The sequence below is a fragment of the Ambystoma mexicanum genome, chromosome 6p, assembly GCF_040938575.1.
Source record: "Ambystoma mexicanum isolate Mex_15411 chromosome 6p, UKY_AmexF1_1, whole genome shotgun sequence".
Lineage (NCBI taxonomy): Eukaryota > Metazoa > Chordata > Amphibia > Caudata > Ambystomatidae > Ambystoma > Ambystoma mexicanum.
In genome coordinates, this window is record NC_090935.1 from 1,449,802,036 (window position 1) to 1,449,819,783 (window position 17,748).

A 17,748-nucleotide genomic window follows, 5' to 3' on the forward strand; every position below is an offset into this window, starting at 1 on the left:
AGAAAGTGACCATCACGCCGCTGGTCTAAAAGGCAGGTTTTTACCCCAAGGACCCTGGTAATCTTCGTCTGATTACTAATTCCAATTTCATCCTCAAGATATTAGACATGATAGCGACTAATCAACTACAGAAACATATAAAAGCCCAGGAATCACTTCATCAACAACAATCAGGTTTTATGGCGTACGGAAACGGCCATGTTGGACCTGCAAGGCCATATGCTTGTGTTCGTTGATAGAGGCAAAACAGGGATGCTGATGTTGCTTGATCTTAGCGCAGTCTTTGATCTGGTAGATCATCAGCTCCTAGTAAAAGCATTAAGGAGAACAGCTGGGTGCTCCCCGGTTGCCTTGACCTGGCTCACTTCTTTTTTAACAGAGCGCCGAGCTAGAGTCCACTGTGGGGGAACGTTTCCTGAGGCCATTTGGAGTACCTCAGGGAGCAAGTTTGTCTCTGCTGCTTTTTAATATCTACATGAGAAGCCTCTGTGACTTGTTGGATGACGTCAGCGTCTTTTTCACTAATTATGCCGACGATACGCAACTTGTTATTGAATTGGAGGGAGAATAAACTAGGGATAGTGCTAAAATAGCTGAAGTGTACTGCATGATAGATCTCTGGATGCAGCAACATTGGATGTGTTTAAACAACACGAAAACAGAGCTAATGATCTTCGGAAGTAGCATAGCCAGAGTTAAATTAGGGGAGGAGTACAAAACCTTCTCTATCAAAGAGGCCAAAATACCGGTCATGAGCCAGGTCAAGACACTGGGGATGATGGTGGATCCTTCGGTGAGCTCAGAGGCTCAGGTCAATTATTTGCATAAAAACAATGCATATTACCTACGCCTCATGAGAGAAATCAGACCGTACCTGAATGAGGAAAACACAGCAACTATTGCTAGAGCAATAGTTCTGTCGAGACGTGACTACGGAAATGCATTGTTACTTGGAGCAACCGCAAAAGATCTTGTCAGATGTCAAGTAGTGGAAAACGACATGGTACGTATAGTTAAGAGAATAAAAACCAGGGAACACATAACAACGGCTAGAAAACCCTTGCACTGGCTAAGAGTTGAAGACAGAGTGAACTTTAAGTCAATGACCATCATACACAGGTGCCTCTTTGGAGACGCTCCCCGCAATTTTAAAAACAAATTCGTAAGATACACTCCCCTGAGACAGCTACGCTGAGGGGACAAAGGACTGCTTAATGTGCCAAGATACAATCGTAAGGCAGGAATGGGCAGATGCTTTTCAGTACGCACCGCGCAACAGTGGAATAAACTACCGCCCACTATGCGGTTGGAAGAGAACTATCACATTTTTAGGAAATGGCTGAAGACATTCCTTTTCAAGTGATCGCACCTATTTTAGCAAATAGAGAGTCTGTCTGGACGCCTAAGGCTTGTCCTAATGTATGTCTAATATTGTTATATGTTATCAGCGCCCTGATGCCTGTGGGCTACCGGCGCCTTACAAGCACACACATAACATAACATAACATAACATTCCAAAGTAGAGAAATGTCCACAGTGATTAAACAAGATGGTATCATTGGCATCACTGATGGGTTCAGAAGGTTTATGTTTGGAAAGAATAGGCTTGTTGCTCCCTTCTGCTCTCACAACAAGCCCTTTAGTTTCCCATTTCTTTGGCTTGCTTGGGTGGCCGAAGGGGACAGGTTCACAAAAAGTGTCAGTTGCCACCACAATAAAGACACACATGATTCACTCTCTGTCTTCTCCTTCCAGCTTCAGAAAGGGGCCTGCGTAAGGCACCCAGTTGCATCGGTTCCTCAGGGATTTCTTGTGTTTGTTGTGATGGTAATGTAGATGCTGGGATCGGTCAGGAGTGTTAATTTACCGTTCTCCTTCCTTCGCCCCGCATCTTTGTCAAACGATGGCCAATCCAAATCACATGATCGGCAAGGCTTTGTAGTGTATCAGGTTCATGTGTATGGACCAATTCATCCTTGTACTCTTCAACCAGGCCTCTGTGAAAGAGAGTCCTTTGGGTAACTTGTTTCCATTGTGAATCTGCTTCAAGTTGGCGAAAACAGCTTACATAGGAGATACGGTCAGAGATTCCTTGCTTTAAATCGAGGAGCTGATTTTGAGCCATGGCAGCGTGATTAGGAGACTGAAATGCTGCCAAAAAGGCTTTCTAAAATTTTCCAAAGTCTTCCAGGATAGGACTAGTGGCGGAGATGTAAGGGGCAGCCCAGGCTAAAGCATTACCGGTTCCGTTACTCATGATGAAGGGGATATTGGCCTTGTCGTGTTGTATGTGTTGGGGGTGGAACCAGAACTGGATTTTACAATGATTACAAAACTCCAACAGTTTGTGTGGATCACCATCATACTTCAGAAAGAAGATATGAGCCACAGTACTCTCTGCAGATGCCACTGCAGGGTCTCTGCAGTGCACCACGTAGCAGGGCGTTTTCTTGTTTTAGAGTTTCCACTTCCAATTTCAGAGCTTGTAGTTCATTTTTTAATTTCTGAACGGCTTCCATGGTATCTGTGTTTTGTGGGCATCTCGATCTGTCAAGTACCTATTCTCGATGTATCCGAGTTTGTGGCTGGGATGCTTCACTCCTGGATCTTCTTCTGTCCTCGAGAGTTCCTCACTGATGTAGTATTGTGTAGGGTCTGACCGTTGAGCACCTCTTTGGGATTTAAAGACAGGACAGGCAACAAGGGGCCAACTCCCTACGCCACGAGGCAGTTGTCCCTGGATTAACGTGGCGTAAGAACAGTGCAATGCACTGACCTGACAGCCGATCACAATGATGTTATGGTAGCAGGAAACCTCCAGCAGACAGCTACAAAAGTAAACAATACTCCCTCAGTCGTGTAATGGCGGTATGTTTTCAATGTCCCAGGACACAAGGCAGGAGAACAGTAGTAGAAGGTTAAGGCAGACATCCAGCAGTCGGTGGCACAGGTATGCAGCCAGCAGTAGGAGGCACAGGTAAGCAGCCAGTAGTAGGAGGCACAAGTAGGCAACAGAGGGCTAGACAAGGAAACAGGCTTCCAAGGAAATTGAGACGCATCCATACTGTGGCGTTTCAGGTTTAAATAGCCTGCTGCTCCCCTGACACGGTCTTTGCAGCAGGCACCGTTGCTTAGCAATGTAGGACGCTGTGTGCAACACATGGGCGCTCAGAGGCAGTGTTCAGGCCTCCACGCACGTGTAGAATGTGTGAACATGGCGGTGCCCATGAATGGCATTCCTGCCTGTCTCCTGTGCCCGCCAGGGAGACATCATGCTGCCAGTCTGCCTTTAGCCGGCCGGCTGGCCCCCACATGCAGCCTCCAATGCGGGTACAACCTCCACGTGAGTAGCCCTGAGCTGCGATGGTGAGGAACCTGGAGTGTAACAATATCTGATGGAAATGTTGCATCACTGCAGGGTCAAACAACTAAGTCAAAAAAATCTATAAAAATAAAATAAACTATTATCTCAGGCAGTCATGTATAGCAATCAGAAAGGACAACAGATGCGTCCCTTGGACTATGTTGTTATGCCCACCGATCAGTTATCTGACGGTGGAGCAATCAATGATCCAGTGGTTGATAATGTTGGACCGGCAAATGGGGGATCTATAAGTAAAGGGCCCCAAAAAATGTGTGGACCAACCCATGATCTGCCTGTTAGACCTGCTATTGTAAAGAAGAGACATCTGGTGAGAGAAGACAGGGATATAAGATCCTCTATGTGTGTGTATGAAGTACAATTTGTGGGTAAATCCTCATGCATCAATGATGTAAACAAACTGGCTAACAGAAGTAGACTAGAAAGGGTGGGGCTTGAAGCACTTGACGTTCTTGTGAACTTGTTTCATAATGACACTCATTTGGCAGATTAGTTATGTCAGCATCCACACAAACTAATGATATCCTAGGCAATTACATCTGTGAAATTGCCAAGGAGAATACTGCTGCCTACAACATGGCATCATCATTGAGTACTGTGACCGCATATAACGCTCTGAGACTGACTTGTATATCAATATACAGCAACCACCCCGTAATAAATAGGGGGAATTTACTTAAAAATATTTCAGTGCATTGTACCATTGCATGTTGTGAATATGGATGATATCCTGCTCATAGATATAGTGGAAGGCACAGGAATATGTTTTTCTAAAGTAGTGTTTAGTACTGAGGAATTACTGGAATATGTGATGGGTTGTGAAACAGCACTGTTTAAGAAAGGCTATATGTGTGAAATTGTGAAAATACCTAAAGTTCAATTTTATCCAACACTGGCAGTTAGCAACACCGTAGACAGTCACTACAGTAAGGCTAAATCCACTGTGTGTATGGGCGGGAACGGAAACCCCAAGGAGTTAGGTGGAGTCCAAACTGATGGTTATTGGCAGTGGCTGCCAAAGGACTTCCAAGTACACTTCAAACAGAATCCCTGATAATAGACTTCTGATGTGTTCTTGGAACCTCAGAGGGCCTGCACACTACACACACAAAGGGGGGTTACTGGATCACATGGAGGTTTTTAGTATAGTGATGCTAGAGGAAACATGGTGCATCGGCCCATATGCAATTGATGGATTTGCCACTATATCTGAAGTCGCTCACAAAGGACCTATTGGAAGGCCTAGAGGAGGTCTGCTTACTGTTGTAAATAACACATGGAATATTAAAAAAATGGATTCTGGTTCTGACTTTGTCTTGCTAGGTAAAATCACTGATATACCCATCACAGGTAATGTATTATGGGGTCCTCAATGTGTATGATCCCTCCACCAGAGACACGCATGTTACCATTAGGCAGAAGGTAGAGGAGTCACTAGCAATGATAGGTACTCATATCGCTGTGATTGTTGGAGGGGACTTCAATGCCCGTATTCCACCAAATACCGATGACTATAGTCATATAGAGTCCTCTGGACCGGTACAATTATGGCAGTATGATAGGAAGGGATTGCCGTGGGAACACCTATTATACAAATAAGGTTTGTGGGACTAGACAGCTATTGTATTAGTAATAACACAGGCGCCTTCACTAGGGTTGATGGACATTGTGGATCCACTATTGATTACATTTTTGTTAATCAAACTATACTTCCTTTAGTGAGTGATATGGGTATTGTATATCGAGAGGAAAGTGATCATTTCCTTTATTTGTGCTTTTTGTCATTAAAAGGCAGAACTGTAGCTAAGATAATTGTGGTACGATCACAGCAGGCAGGGCTGATAACTGCATTAGATGGAATCACCCTAAACTGTTAAAGGCTAATGATTTAGCCAGTGAGGAATAAGCTACATTTGTTGTAGAAAACCGGGCACTTGGAATCAGTTATAGCGATTGTATCATGAGATATGAATATATCATGGTCCGTGTGAATGAGCAGGTAATACATCTAATACGAAGGAGGGTGACTAGAGGGGGTACCTGTAATACACAATCTATCTGCAATTATCGTCATGACCCGTAGATACAGGCTGAAAAGAAGGCCCTGAGACAAGATATAGAGCAAATTGTTAACCTCTTTAAGTAAGATAGGGGAAACAACGAGAGTGCTAAACTTGCAAGAGCGATTAAGGAACGACGTAATACCTATCGTGCTTGGGTGCACAGATATTTCAAACAGGTACAACGGGCAAAGTGTCATTCTTTGCCAGCATGTGCCAATAGGCGAAATAATATAGGTTTTTGTAAAATCATAAGGGATACTGATATCCAACATTCTTTGATATCGGGTGTATAATGTAAAGACTGGGAGGAACAGATTGGTAACACTCTTGGCAAGATAGCTCAGTTTAACACTGATTATGATGCATGCTTGAATGGTGCTCCCTCTATCACCGAATTAAAAGTTAAATTGCTCCTGAGCTGTTGGGCCGGGCAGCACATGCAATGCATATGGCTCTCATCAGTACTACCAGCCTTGTACCCATCTCTTGGACCAATAGCAACATTTTGCTGGTGTACAAAAAAGGGTGCAGAAGCAGTCCAGGCAATTATCATTTGTCAGTGATGTTGGATATCCCACTAAAGATATTTGCCAAAGTTCTGCTTAAGGAACATAATGCATGTGCAGACGATAATAATATAATTCCTTACAAATCAGACGGGTTTAGAATAGGGTCCTCCACTGTTTATAATCTTGTTACACTAACCTCTCTGATTGAGCACACTTGGTATGGCCGGCAAGGTACGGTGTATGCAGCCTTTATCTATTTCTTGGTGGATTTCAATACCATAATAACAGAATGATTGTGGTATAAATTGAGTGCCCTAGGAATGCCCAGATGCCTGCTAATGATAATCATTAGACTACACGCCAACACAAGAGTGCATATCAGACTTGATGGTGAAGGGAAGTTAACCAGTTGGTTTGAAACCTGTTGTGGCGTTAAACAAGGGTGCATACTTGCACTAACCTTATTTAATCTATATCTGACCGACTTGCCACAGGCCCTCGATTTAGCGGATATCAGTGCAATCAAGTATGGAAAGCACGGTGTATCACGGTTGGGGTATGCAGATGAAAATGCGTTTATAGATTATATCCCCAAGGGATTACAAAAAAGTCTAAGCGCACTTGAAAATTATGCCATATCAAACGGCCTCCAGATTAATGTTGGAAAAACTAAAATTATGGAATTCAGAATGGGTCGGAAAAAAAGATGTCGTTCTTCTGTGTTGTGCTGGAGAGAGTACCTGTATTGGAGAGAAGGCTGTGATCTCTTACCCGGCTTACCCGGCATTGCGAGCATTTATTGCGCTCCTGCCGGCATCATTGTCCTGCCGCACTTCCTGGAGGAGGCGGGGCTTTACCTGTCACGTGTCCTGATCACGTGATTTTGAGGGGCCTTCATTACACAGAGGCTATCACCCTTGTGGCGTTAAGCCCGGCCGCGGAGTAAAGGGCGGCGCATTCTTCTGTGGCAAGAACTGTTTTGCTGCTGTTTGGCGCTGGGTCCTGGTCCTTTCTTGGCACTCACTGGATCTGCTGTCAAGCTTAGATCTCGGCCTCTGGTCACTTCCAACTGCAGTTTGTGCGCAGAGTGGTGCGGTATTACAAACAGCATGACCGCACAATCGGGATCAGGGGGCCACGTAGGGCCACAAACAAGACGAAAGACCATACAACAACGGCGGATGCAGAATCCATGGACAGCTTTAAAAGCAGACTCTGGCCTAGAGATATCCAAGGTAAGCTCAAAATCAAGAAAAAGTGTATCTAAGCAATTAGTGGATCCTTGTCTATAATTGGAACACATTGAGCACACTGTTCTATCAGTAGACTGTACAACCCCTTTGACAAACACTAAAGATTTGGAATATTTACCTAAGGCGTCTGTACATTTATCTACTGTAGAAGCTGGGGCTGAAGTTGGGGACAGACATGAAACTATGTCAACTAGCCTTTTTGCCCCGTCCGATGAAATGGAAACTTTAAATAGTCTTCCGGCACAAGTATTGGCTGATTTACACATCGCCGATAACTCTTTTGTTGCTCGTGTAGTTTTTGATGTTGTGCAAAAATATCCAAATAATTCTGGAGATCTTAGTAGATCCAATAGTGAACCAGAGAATGTCGGTGAAGTTGAAGTGACAACTACCTCTGAAGCTACGGAGGTAGTGGCCGTTCCCTTTGTCACTCCACTACAAAAACCACTATTGACTCTGCTCAACCTACCTTTATTCGACCGGAGTGCTCTAGGAATAGATTCACCACTTCCAATTCAATCTGAAATAGTAGATGTTTTTTTTACTGCCCACGAATTAACGGATGCAGAACTAATGGAAGCTTCTCAAGACGAGGATTTAAATGAAGTAACAAAATGCACAGTAGCACCAGAAATGATTACTCATTTGGTTGATAATGATGACACAATCTTAGCTGGCTCCTCGTCAGTGATTAGCATGACTAAAAAAACCCTTCTACATTTAAACACGAAAGATCGGTTTCAAAAACCTACACGAGTGATCAATGCAAAAACAACTACACAGATATCACCACAAAGTATTTCTAGGCACTCACGGTTCCGATTTGATGAAGCTGATGCAACGCAACGATCGAGCTGTTTTTCATTAGGACGAGAAAATCAAAGTTCTCAAGCGAAATCATCTTGCAACATCCATAACCTTGAAGTAGAAGCAACAAAAATATCTCGAGAGAAACACAATGTTGCTCAGATGGAGAAATGCTATATTACTGGTCCACTCTTACAAGAAAATTGCTATCTACATGATGAAGTTGAGCAAGATACGAGTACACGTACAACCAAATTAAGAACTCACATGAGAACTTCAAAGAACTCACCAAGAAAGAGTGGATCACGATTGAATGAATTGCAATCTTTACAAGTTCCTGTGACGACCGAATTTGGGAACTTGTCAACAACAAATAATTCCAATTTAGAATCAAACAATTTACATACATGTTCAGCAGAGAAGACTGGAACTGAGTTGAAACCAAGTCTCTCCTCGGCAGCAGCGATGCAGATATATAACAATGTATTAGCGGCCTCGTCTGCAGCTCTTTTACCATTTTTGAAGATGTATGAGTCTCTTCACGAATCCCATAAAGATCAGACCTTACTCATAATATCATTAAAGGAAAAGATGGATAGTTTTGACTCGACCACAAATTTTCTGCAAGCTCAGTTGACTCAGGAAGCTGAACGTACACTGCGTTGGCAAAAGCGGCTAAGCGATCTTGCCGCACGCCATCATTGTCAGAATGACTCTTTATCTGATGGCTTGCTTGATGCTGTGAAATGGATGCGCCACTCTTCTACATTGATGAACTCTCAAATCGAGTCACATAAAAAAGGATTAACCATTACAGGGAAACGTGATGCAGTATCGAAAATAACATCAAAAAACTTAATTGAAGGTGGGAATAAATTATATGAGCAGTCTCTAAATGGAACAGACGTGGAAATGACGTCCATGGCAATTCCTCAAACAATACTGTGCCTTGATGCGGACTTGCCAGCAAATAATATAAATCTTGATACTTGCTGTACTGTTCCCGCTTTAGCACAAAAAAAGAGCCAACAAATGGAAGAAAAAATTAAAAGTGCAGTCTCCCTGATGCCCTCGATGTCTTTTGGAATTTTCCAAGGATCAGCCAAGTCAATCGAGATTACAACAAAAAAGGGCGACTGCACACTAAATCGGCAAAACCAGCGCAAATCAGTGAAAGAAAAAAGGAGGCCTGTCACTAACAAGGAGGCACAGCCACGGAAATCACGACATTTTATTCGAAATGTACCCGCAGATGCTAGGCTGGGCTTGTTCAATCGATCCGAGACATCTAAATCAAGCGTTCCTAATACTATACATGATCTAGTGCATTCTAATAAGGACCCTGTGCGCTTTGTAGCTCCCTCTAGCAAGCGTCAAAGAGTGGACTCAGGACCGGAAAGTATCAGAAGTCACTCTTCAGGATCCTCGATCAACATTTGTGATCTGTCTACATACTCGGATGACACATTAAGTGATCGACAAACTTTAAATCCATGCATGGCTCCTGAAACCCCACATGTTCAACCACCACAAATTCTAACATCTGAGTTGCAAAAAGATAGGGGTTCTGAATACAGATCAACGGTGACTGAGAAAAGTTCGAAAAACACACCATCACTTTTGAATCCCAAACAACCAAGAACTCAAAACAATAAACAAGTTCATTACCTCTCTCATGCTTCCACATCTTTGACATTTACTCATTTGTTCAACCGATTTGATGTCGAGATAAAAAAGGTTTTTGCCATCTGCCTGCAAGAGACATGGTTAAGAGATCCACCAGCAAGAGATGGCTTTGTGATTCTCTTAAACCCCGCTATTAAAAACACAAAGGGGCGTCCTTTCTCTGGACTGTTGATGATGATTAGAATAAACACGTGGTGGCGGCTTATCGACTCTTTTAGTCCTAATCCATTTGTGCAAGGAGCCTTACTTCAAACAAATAACAAAAATATGAATATAAGGAAGCACCTGCTTATACTAAATGGATACTGGAACCCGAAAAAAATCAGCACAAAATCGTTTCTGGATTCAATAAAACATCTTATTGACAAAGCAATATTGAATTATAAGAACGTCTCAATAATTTGCGCTGGAGATTTAAATTGTACGTGGTTCAAATACAACCAAGTTAATCAGGTGTTTAAACTATCACCAAAAAATGAAGTAAGTAGTCGAGCGCACTGTTGGAGCCACGTATTAGGAAATCGCAACTGTAAAATGGTAAATGGTCATGTGCCAGGTGATCAACCGCCAAAGCAAACGTGGTCGGATCATAATGCACAATCGATCATTGACTTTTTCTGGGTCTCCCAAAATCTAGTTGAAAAGGATTTATCACTGTTAATATCTCCTATGTCAAATAGTGACCATAACTTGTTGCGGTTGGCTTGTCCAGTGGAATGGACAAATGAAACAAGAATTCATGATATAACACTTTCTGTGAATGCTGGCGGAAATCGCCTTAGGATAAATGGTTCCAAAATACAAAAACTAAATCAGAAGCTTCTCTATGACAAATCAATGTCGGTTGATTATGTTCCCTTGCTTTCGGATTTCGTCACTGTAAGAGCCTCTAAACTGGTTATGGGACAAATACATAAGCATTTGTCATCAACATTATTGACGCTAGCAAAAAAGGCCGTGCGACGTGACGTGAGGAAATTGAAAAAATCACGTTTTGCAATAGAATCCATCAAAATTGCAATAAAAAAGCGTCGACAATTGTATCGGAATTGGCTAAAATCCCAAAAAATGATTATTGAGCAAGACAAAGCAGAGCTATTAATGAAACAGTTAGTCCAGAAAAACTCTCGAGAAATCTGGGCAATCCTGAACACAGGAAACTCAAAACATCACTCTAATTTGTCAAATGGGATCGATGCGTCACAATGGGAACTTCATTTTACTAAAATCTTCAGAAATTCACAGCATGAAGAAACAAGATCTGCTGAACATAATTTGTCATCATGGGACATGCAAATCTCAGCTGAAGATATAAAAGCATTAATACGGACCCTAAAAAATTCACATTCTGCTGGTCCAGATTTAATAACTAACGTAATGTTGAAAAAAGATGAAGATGAATGGGCAATGTTCATGGAATCATTGTTCCTACGATTATCAGAAACAATGACGATTCCGGTGTCTTGGCGCAAAGCAATAATAGTACCCATCTATAAAAAGGGAAATCGGGCAGATCCAACTAATTATCGCCCGATTGCCCTGTCAGATACTATTGGGAAAATATTTGCTTCATTTTTACGCCAGAAGCTGGTACAATGGTCTGTTATGAAACAAATTCCGGAAATACGGCAAACAGGTTTTACCAAAGGAGTTGGTGTCGAGGTGAATCTCCTATTAATGACTATTTTGAAAGTTGAAAGTTTAAGAACTAAATCACAATTGTATGTAGCTTTCATTGATCTACGGGGGGCTTTTGATAGCATCAATCGATCAAAATTGTGGCAAAAAATGGAAAATTGGAAATGTCCCAGTAACTTAATTGAACCTATAAGAGAGTTATACTCAAATACCGTCATCAGCATAAGGTTGAATAACCAAGGCACCTTATCTAATCAGATATCTACAAACATGGGCGTGAAACAAGGCTGCCCATTGGCTGCCGAGTTATTTAAACTGTTTATTGCTGATATTCCAGCACATCCTAAAAATTTAAGATGTTTTCCGCCTATCTTAAATAATACAGAAATCGGATGCATCATTTACGCTGATGACGTGGTTCTCTTAGATAAGACCCCGATAGGTTTACAAAGGCAAATAACAAATCTACATGACTATCTAAATAAAAATGATTTGGTATTAAACACTGAAAAAAACAAAATAATCATTATTGGTAGGACAAATACCAAAAATAAAAATCAATTTAGATGGAAAATTGATGATAAACATCTGGAAGTGGTAGACTCAATAAGATATCTGGGAATCTCATTTAACAATTCATTGTGTGAACAGCATTGGAAAAATGACATGATAAATCGAATGATTCAGTTCAGTATTCAAGCTCAGTTGTTGTATAAAATATACGGAAAATTTACCTTAACCCCCGTACTGACATTTTATACCCAAAAAGTAGTTCCAGCAAAAACTTTTGGGTCTGAAGCGGGATGGAACATTGACATCACCTTTTGGAATAAATTAGAAGGCATTTTTTGGCGGCGAGTTCTGAGGATACCAGCGTATATCTCAATGAAGCAGTTAAGATATGAACTTTCTTTGAATTCTCTTCATGCATGTGTCATGTGGAAAACCTTGATGGCTCTGCGGAAAATGATCTCGACGCCAACTCCACCAGCTTATCAAGTTTTCTCCTCCAGACCAGGCACAGGAAAATCAATTCTCCTGGAAGAGTGGAAATTATGTATGGAACAGATCCTAAAACAAGCCGATTTAACAATAGAAGCTTTGGTAACAAGACCACAAGCAGTGAAAAAAAAATTTGAACTTTCATGTTGGATTCAAAATAATGACGAACGTCTAAGGATGCCAACGACTTTAGACTCCGGGTTAGGAGCACATAAGTTAGGAGTACCATGTCGCTACCTAACAAATTGTCCCTCCCGACATCACCGTGAGCAATTTCTACGTATTCGCTTAAATTCAATAAAAACCAAGGCGATGATGTGGCTTTGTCATTTAAAAGAAGTAAATGACAATAAGTGTCGCTTCTGCCTGAAAGAAATTGAATCTTTGGAACATTTACTTACAAAATGTACTCAGATCATACAAAAACGAACTCTGCACTTGGGAAGCTTCAGTCCAGTGAACTTTGAATCTCGGGACTGGTGGTCATATGCAATGGCTGGCAGTTCAGTGAAATTAAGCTGCGCTGTGGTAGATTTTATAGACTCTTTAGAGCTGGAGGCTTTTTTATAATCATTGATCGAAAACTGGTTGTCTTCCTTGTTTTTTTCTTGTTTTCTTTTAGACAAGATGCTGAAGTGTCATTGAAAATACTGAACTGTATGTTTAGTGAGGAAACTAACAAAACTCTTTATGTTGTAACAAAAGTCTGATGCCACAGTGTGAGCACTGAGGCAATCAAGTCTGAAGTTTCAAATAAAAAAAAAAAATTAAAAAAAAAGATGTCGTTCTGTGTGCATCCTAAATGACAGTCGGGTCTTGCAACAAATATTTGGGGATTGTGATTGATGACAAACTATCTTGGTGTGCACACTGCGAGTATATGCACGATAAAGTACAACAACTACTTGGTGGATTGAGCTAGTATATTGGGTCGAATGGGGGTCATACTATCAATTTAGTTCTTGCCATCTATCAAGCAAACATAAGATTTCTTATGCTATAAGGTTTGGAAATATAGGGTGACAAATTTAGCAGAGAACTAAAATCTCTTGATGGGAAATCATTGAAATTACTTTTGAGGCTCCCTCAGTGTATGCCCTGTGAGTATATTATGCTTGAATGTGGTCTGTATAGTATTGACATTGCGGTCTCGATAAGATTACTATTGCTGGCTAGGAAAGTAAATGAAGTGGAACCGTCTGCTCTTGTTCACATGATTTACAAGACATATAGTGACCGGAAAATGCCCATGTGTAATTGTCGTTTGGAATGGGCATCAAAGACTGAAGTTTATTGACCAGCCCTTTGGGTGGAAGCTCGGTGGCGGGGGTAGGGGGTGTGACATTTTATAAGTTTAAATATAGGGTGAAGAAAGTGTTGGAAGCCGCCAACAGAGAACAGTTGTTTGTTGATCTCGCCACAAAGAAAAATAGTAATGAATTCATGGGTTATCTTGATGGAATGGCGAACAAACCTAAATACCTCATGCCCTAGCTAAATGCAGCAATAGTTAGGAAATATATGTAAAATTAATTTATCTGTATGCCGACATTTGAAATGATCAATGCATGTTTTGGCATTGGCCATGAGCAGCGGTTCTGTAGATTATGTGGGGAGCTTGTCATTGAAACCATGAGGCATTTGTTTGTCGATTGCTCAAGTTTGCATGCCATTAGGGACCGATATTTCATCAAATACAGGAATGATTGTTTAAGATTTTGTAAACAGGAGCTCTGGAAACATTTTATGGGTGGGGAGGATCTTAATATTATGCATTATGGTGTTAACTATTGCGAATATTTAAGGGAAATATTTTATAAACTTGGTGCATGAATTGGGTGTGTTTTTATTCTATAGGCTTGTTATCTTTTTTGGGAAATATTTTTTAATGTACTCGATATATGATTTGGATGTGTATTTTTCTATGTTGTTTTTATGAAGTGTATGGCATGTCATTTATATGTTATGTTATGTTATCTTAAAGGTATTTATATAGCGCACCATCACCAATGGAATTGGTCCCCAGGCGCTAAATTATATTGGGATTATTTTATGATGGTTAATTTTATGAGCAATAAATAAACAAATAACACCCAAAACGAACAGAGAATTCCCTGTAACAGAAAGAGTAAGCTCCCCCTCATCTCCCTGTTTCAACAGGCCTTTATACATTTGTTATTGCATAATGTCCATTGCAGTGTACGTGGAAGTTTCTATGTCCTCATCAAAGTGACAGTGATAAAGTTAATTCATGCTTTTGCTGCATACTAACCTAGGCAATCGCGGTTATATTCTTTGTTAGTGGTCAGATACACATGCAGATGGACAGTGGTGTAATATAATTGGGCTTTGAAGATTGTCCTTTCACGCTGGCAGCAGGAGGCTTATCAGTATGTGCCTTCCCTAAGATTTCACTGTGAAAGCAGTCTAGAGTACTAATTGTGCCTGCATAGCAAAATACAAGCGTGCAGTAGATGTATGCGCATTAAGCGTGCACCCAGCCACAAAATTGTTTTCCAACTCAGCTCCTTCAAGTCTATGAGGCTTTGTGCTTCTACAACTCGCTGTGTTACAATCTATCACATCTTAGATTCAGGTTTTATCCCACAACGCATGCAGATACACGGGTTTATAATGCATCTATTGTCTGCATGTACCTTGTAAAGAGCAGCTTGTGTTGTGCATCAGGAAATGTGTAGCCTCTTGCCAGTCCAGCACTGTCTGGCTTTCCTCAGTCTCTACTATCCTGACACCTCCTTTGCTTTTTTCAGTACTGCCAAAGTTTGAGGTGTTGGTGAAAATGCAGAAAAGAATCACCATCCTGGATGAAGAATTGAGGATCAAAGTCTGTGCCTTGTGAGTAGAAGACGTAGAGGATGTACATTATAAACCAGGGAACTGTGAGAAAAAAAAAAGATAGAGTGAAAAGCTTGATTATCCGGCACCAATGGGAACTCATTGGTGCCGGATAATCCCATGTGTTGGATAACTGAATGTCTACTATCCGGTGGGCAGAGACGAAAAACAAAGTAAAAAGCCAGACAACAAAGCTTCTTCTCTGTTTAACAACTCTCTGCCATCAGAATGACAGCTTTCCCAGCTCCAAACGTTCTCCATTATTTCCTTAATCAGAAGGCACCCTGGCCAGCAATGAAAGGTGAATTTAGGAGAGTGTTCTGTTGAATGAGGTGCCGGATGACTACACATCCACTGTCCATGGGCTTTCTATGAGAAAATGATTGAATGGAGAATTAGGGCATCAAAAAGAGAGATCTGTTTCTTCGTTGGCAAGAAGGGTAGGAGGGGTTGAACTTAAGTAGAGGGGCAGGGCTTGATCTATGCATTTTCATCATTCGTTTTCTTCTGTCTTACTAGTTTAGACCTATCCATCTTCCTTTGGAGAGTATTTTTCTGTTTACCTCTGACTCTCTCATGAATCTAATTTAACTCTTTATCCCTACCACCCTATCTTCCATCTCTCCTTGTCTCTCTGGTCTTTTCTGCTTGTTCTCCTGTCCACTGCCTTCTCTCCCCCACATGCTTCCTTCACGTGCCATCACAGTGTTTCTTTCCTCTCCTCTATTAGGTATACCTATGGGAAGCCTGTTGCGGGGATGATCAACATGAAGGTCTGCAGGAGGTTTTTAGGTGCATATTACAACTGCGGGCCCGAATCGGAGGCGGTTTGCGAGAGTTTCACCAGAAGGGTAAGTGCTATGAACAGGACCTTCATACCAGCAGGGAACACTGGTGTGGAACTGGCGTGCCACGAATCAGGAGCATTGCAGCCGATCCAGTTAGTGTAGGACACCTACCGATTGCGACATGGGTGTTGCATTTTGCAAGGTATTTCTGAGATTCCATTTTGAGTTCCTAGATTTTATACGGTCCCCAATTATAGTCATTGTATCTCTGTGTTTGCCAACCATCACGATATGAACATGTTGTAGGAATGTGGTGCCATTTGTAAACAGAATAGTTTCATTTCGCAGCCACAGACACTTGGCTGTATAAAGTTGTCAGGTGCCCTAAACATGGATTTGGTCATTTTGGGGTATGTAACCTGTTAGTTGCTTCGAGCACGGGGGCAGTGATGTCTGATTGAATGCTGTGTATTTCTGCAAAATCGAAACAGGGTCGGACTGGGGCATAAAATTGCCTCGGGCCCCAATGAAAAAGTGGCCCACAGTTGCAAATGGCAATTCATTCCTTTTCTGACAGACTGTTTGAGTAGTACCCAAGGGGGAGTTTTTTTATAAAATGTGATGAAAATTGTGCATTTTAAAGAATATGTATTCAGTAACACTTGTTATAACTACTAGCCGCATAGTGAAGTAAATTCTAAAACTGGCTCACATGGGCCGAAAAAGTGGCCCTTTTTGACCCAAAAATCTGGCCCACACTAGCATTTTGTGTTTTTGGTTCCGGCTTTTCCCTCTAGGCCAGTCCAAGCCTGAATCGAAACAATGAGCAGAAACTCCCTTAGCATGTTGTTTGCAGTTGATTGTCACACTCCTGTTATACTCGACGTTATACCACAGACCAGAAAACAAGCCCTTTTATCTTTGAATTGTTGACGGTAAGAAATTACTCGCAATGCTGACTAATTATCACCCTAAATGAGTACCCCTTGCACGCAGTGCCTAGCCCTCTATACTGAGAACGGACATGGTTCAAATAACCAGTTCTATTGGTTGTTTCCCGCATTTTAGTCCACTGCATCCTTCACAAAAGGAGAAATATCCAGTCTGGTCCCAGCCTCAAGGCAGTCCAACCCCGAAATACTAGGGCTCTCATTTTGGTCAAATTCGTCATTTGATAGCAGGGAGCCGTTACGTTTGCACTGCGGGGTACACCACCTGTTCCCCTTCACATGCATGCCAGGCATCGTTTACTTTTCATTGGGAACATGGCAAGCAGTGCTTGCAATTGAAATTAAACACTTCCCGACTTGCTCGCAATGCTGATTTACTTTCAGCTGGAAACACTGCTTACCATGCGTGCAGTGTTTCCAATTGAAATGAAACCCTCCCCGACATGCACGCATTTTGGGGAGGGTTTCATTTCAATTATACACACTCCCTGCCATGCTCACATGGCAGGGAGCATGTACAATGAATCCCTAGGTGTCCGCTTGCTTTATGCCCCTGCATAAAGCAGGCGGACCCCATAGTGATCTCCAGCATTTGCGCTGGCATGAAAATCCCCTCCACTCCACCATACACATGATTCAAAATGAGCGGTGGCGTGAATTCCAGGGTTGTATACTAATTGACCTTTTCACAAGTGACCTCGCGAGAATTGACCTCCGGAGAATTGACCTAATGTAGAAGGTCAATTAGGACATATATGCGGGAGGAAACCTCCTGCAACCCTCCACCCAATGCAAAATCCCCTGCAGCCCCCCA

At 41.8% G+C, this 17,748-nt stretch overlaps 1 protein-coding gene across 1 annotated transcript in view; it reads left to right on the forward strand.

Annotated features, from left to right (window-relative positions):
• Positions 1 to 17,748, forward strand: part of LOC138510506 (alpha-2-macroglobulin-like) — a 1,041,624-nt gene that overhangs the window by 183,734 nt on the left and 840,142 nt on the right. Inside the window, exons 7-8 of the mRNA XM_069626208.1 lie at positions 15,112 to 15,196; positions 15,927 to 16,047. Of these exons, the coding sequence (XP_069482309.1) occupies positions 15,112 to 15,196; positions 15,927 to 16,047 (206 nt within the window). The remainder of the gene's footprint in view (positions 1 to 15,111; positions 15,197 to 15,926; positions 16,048 to 17,748) is intronic.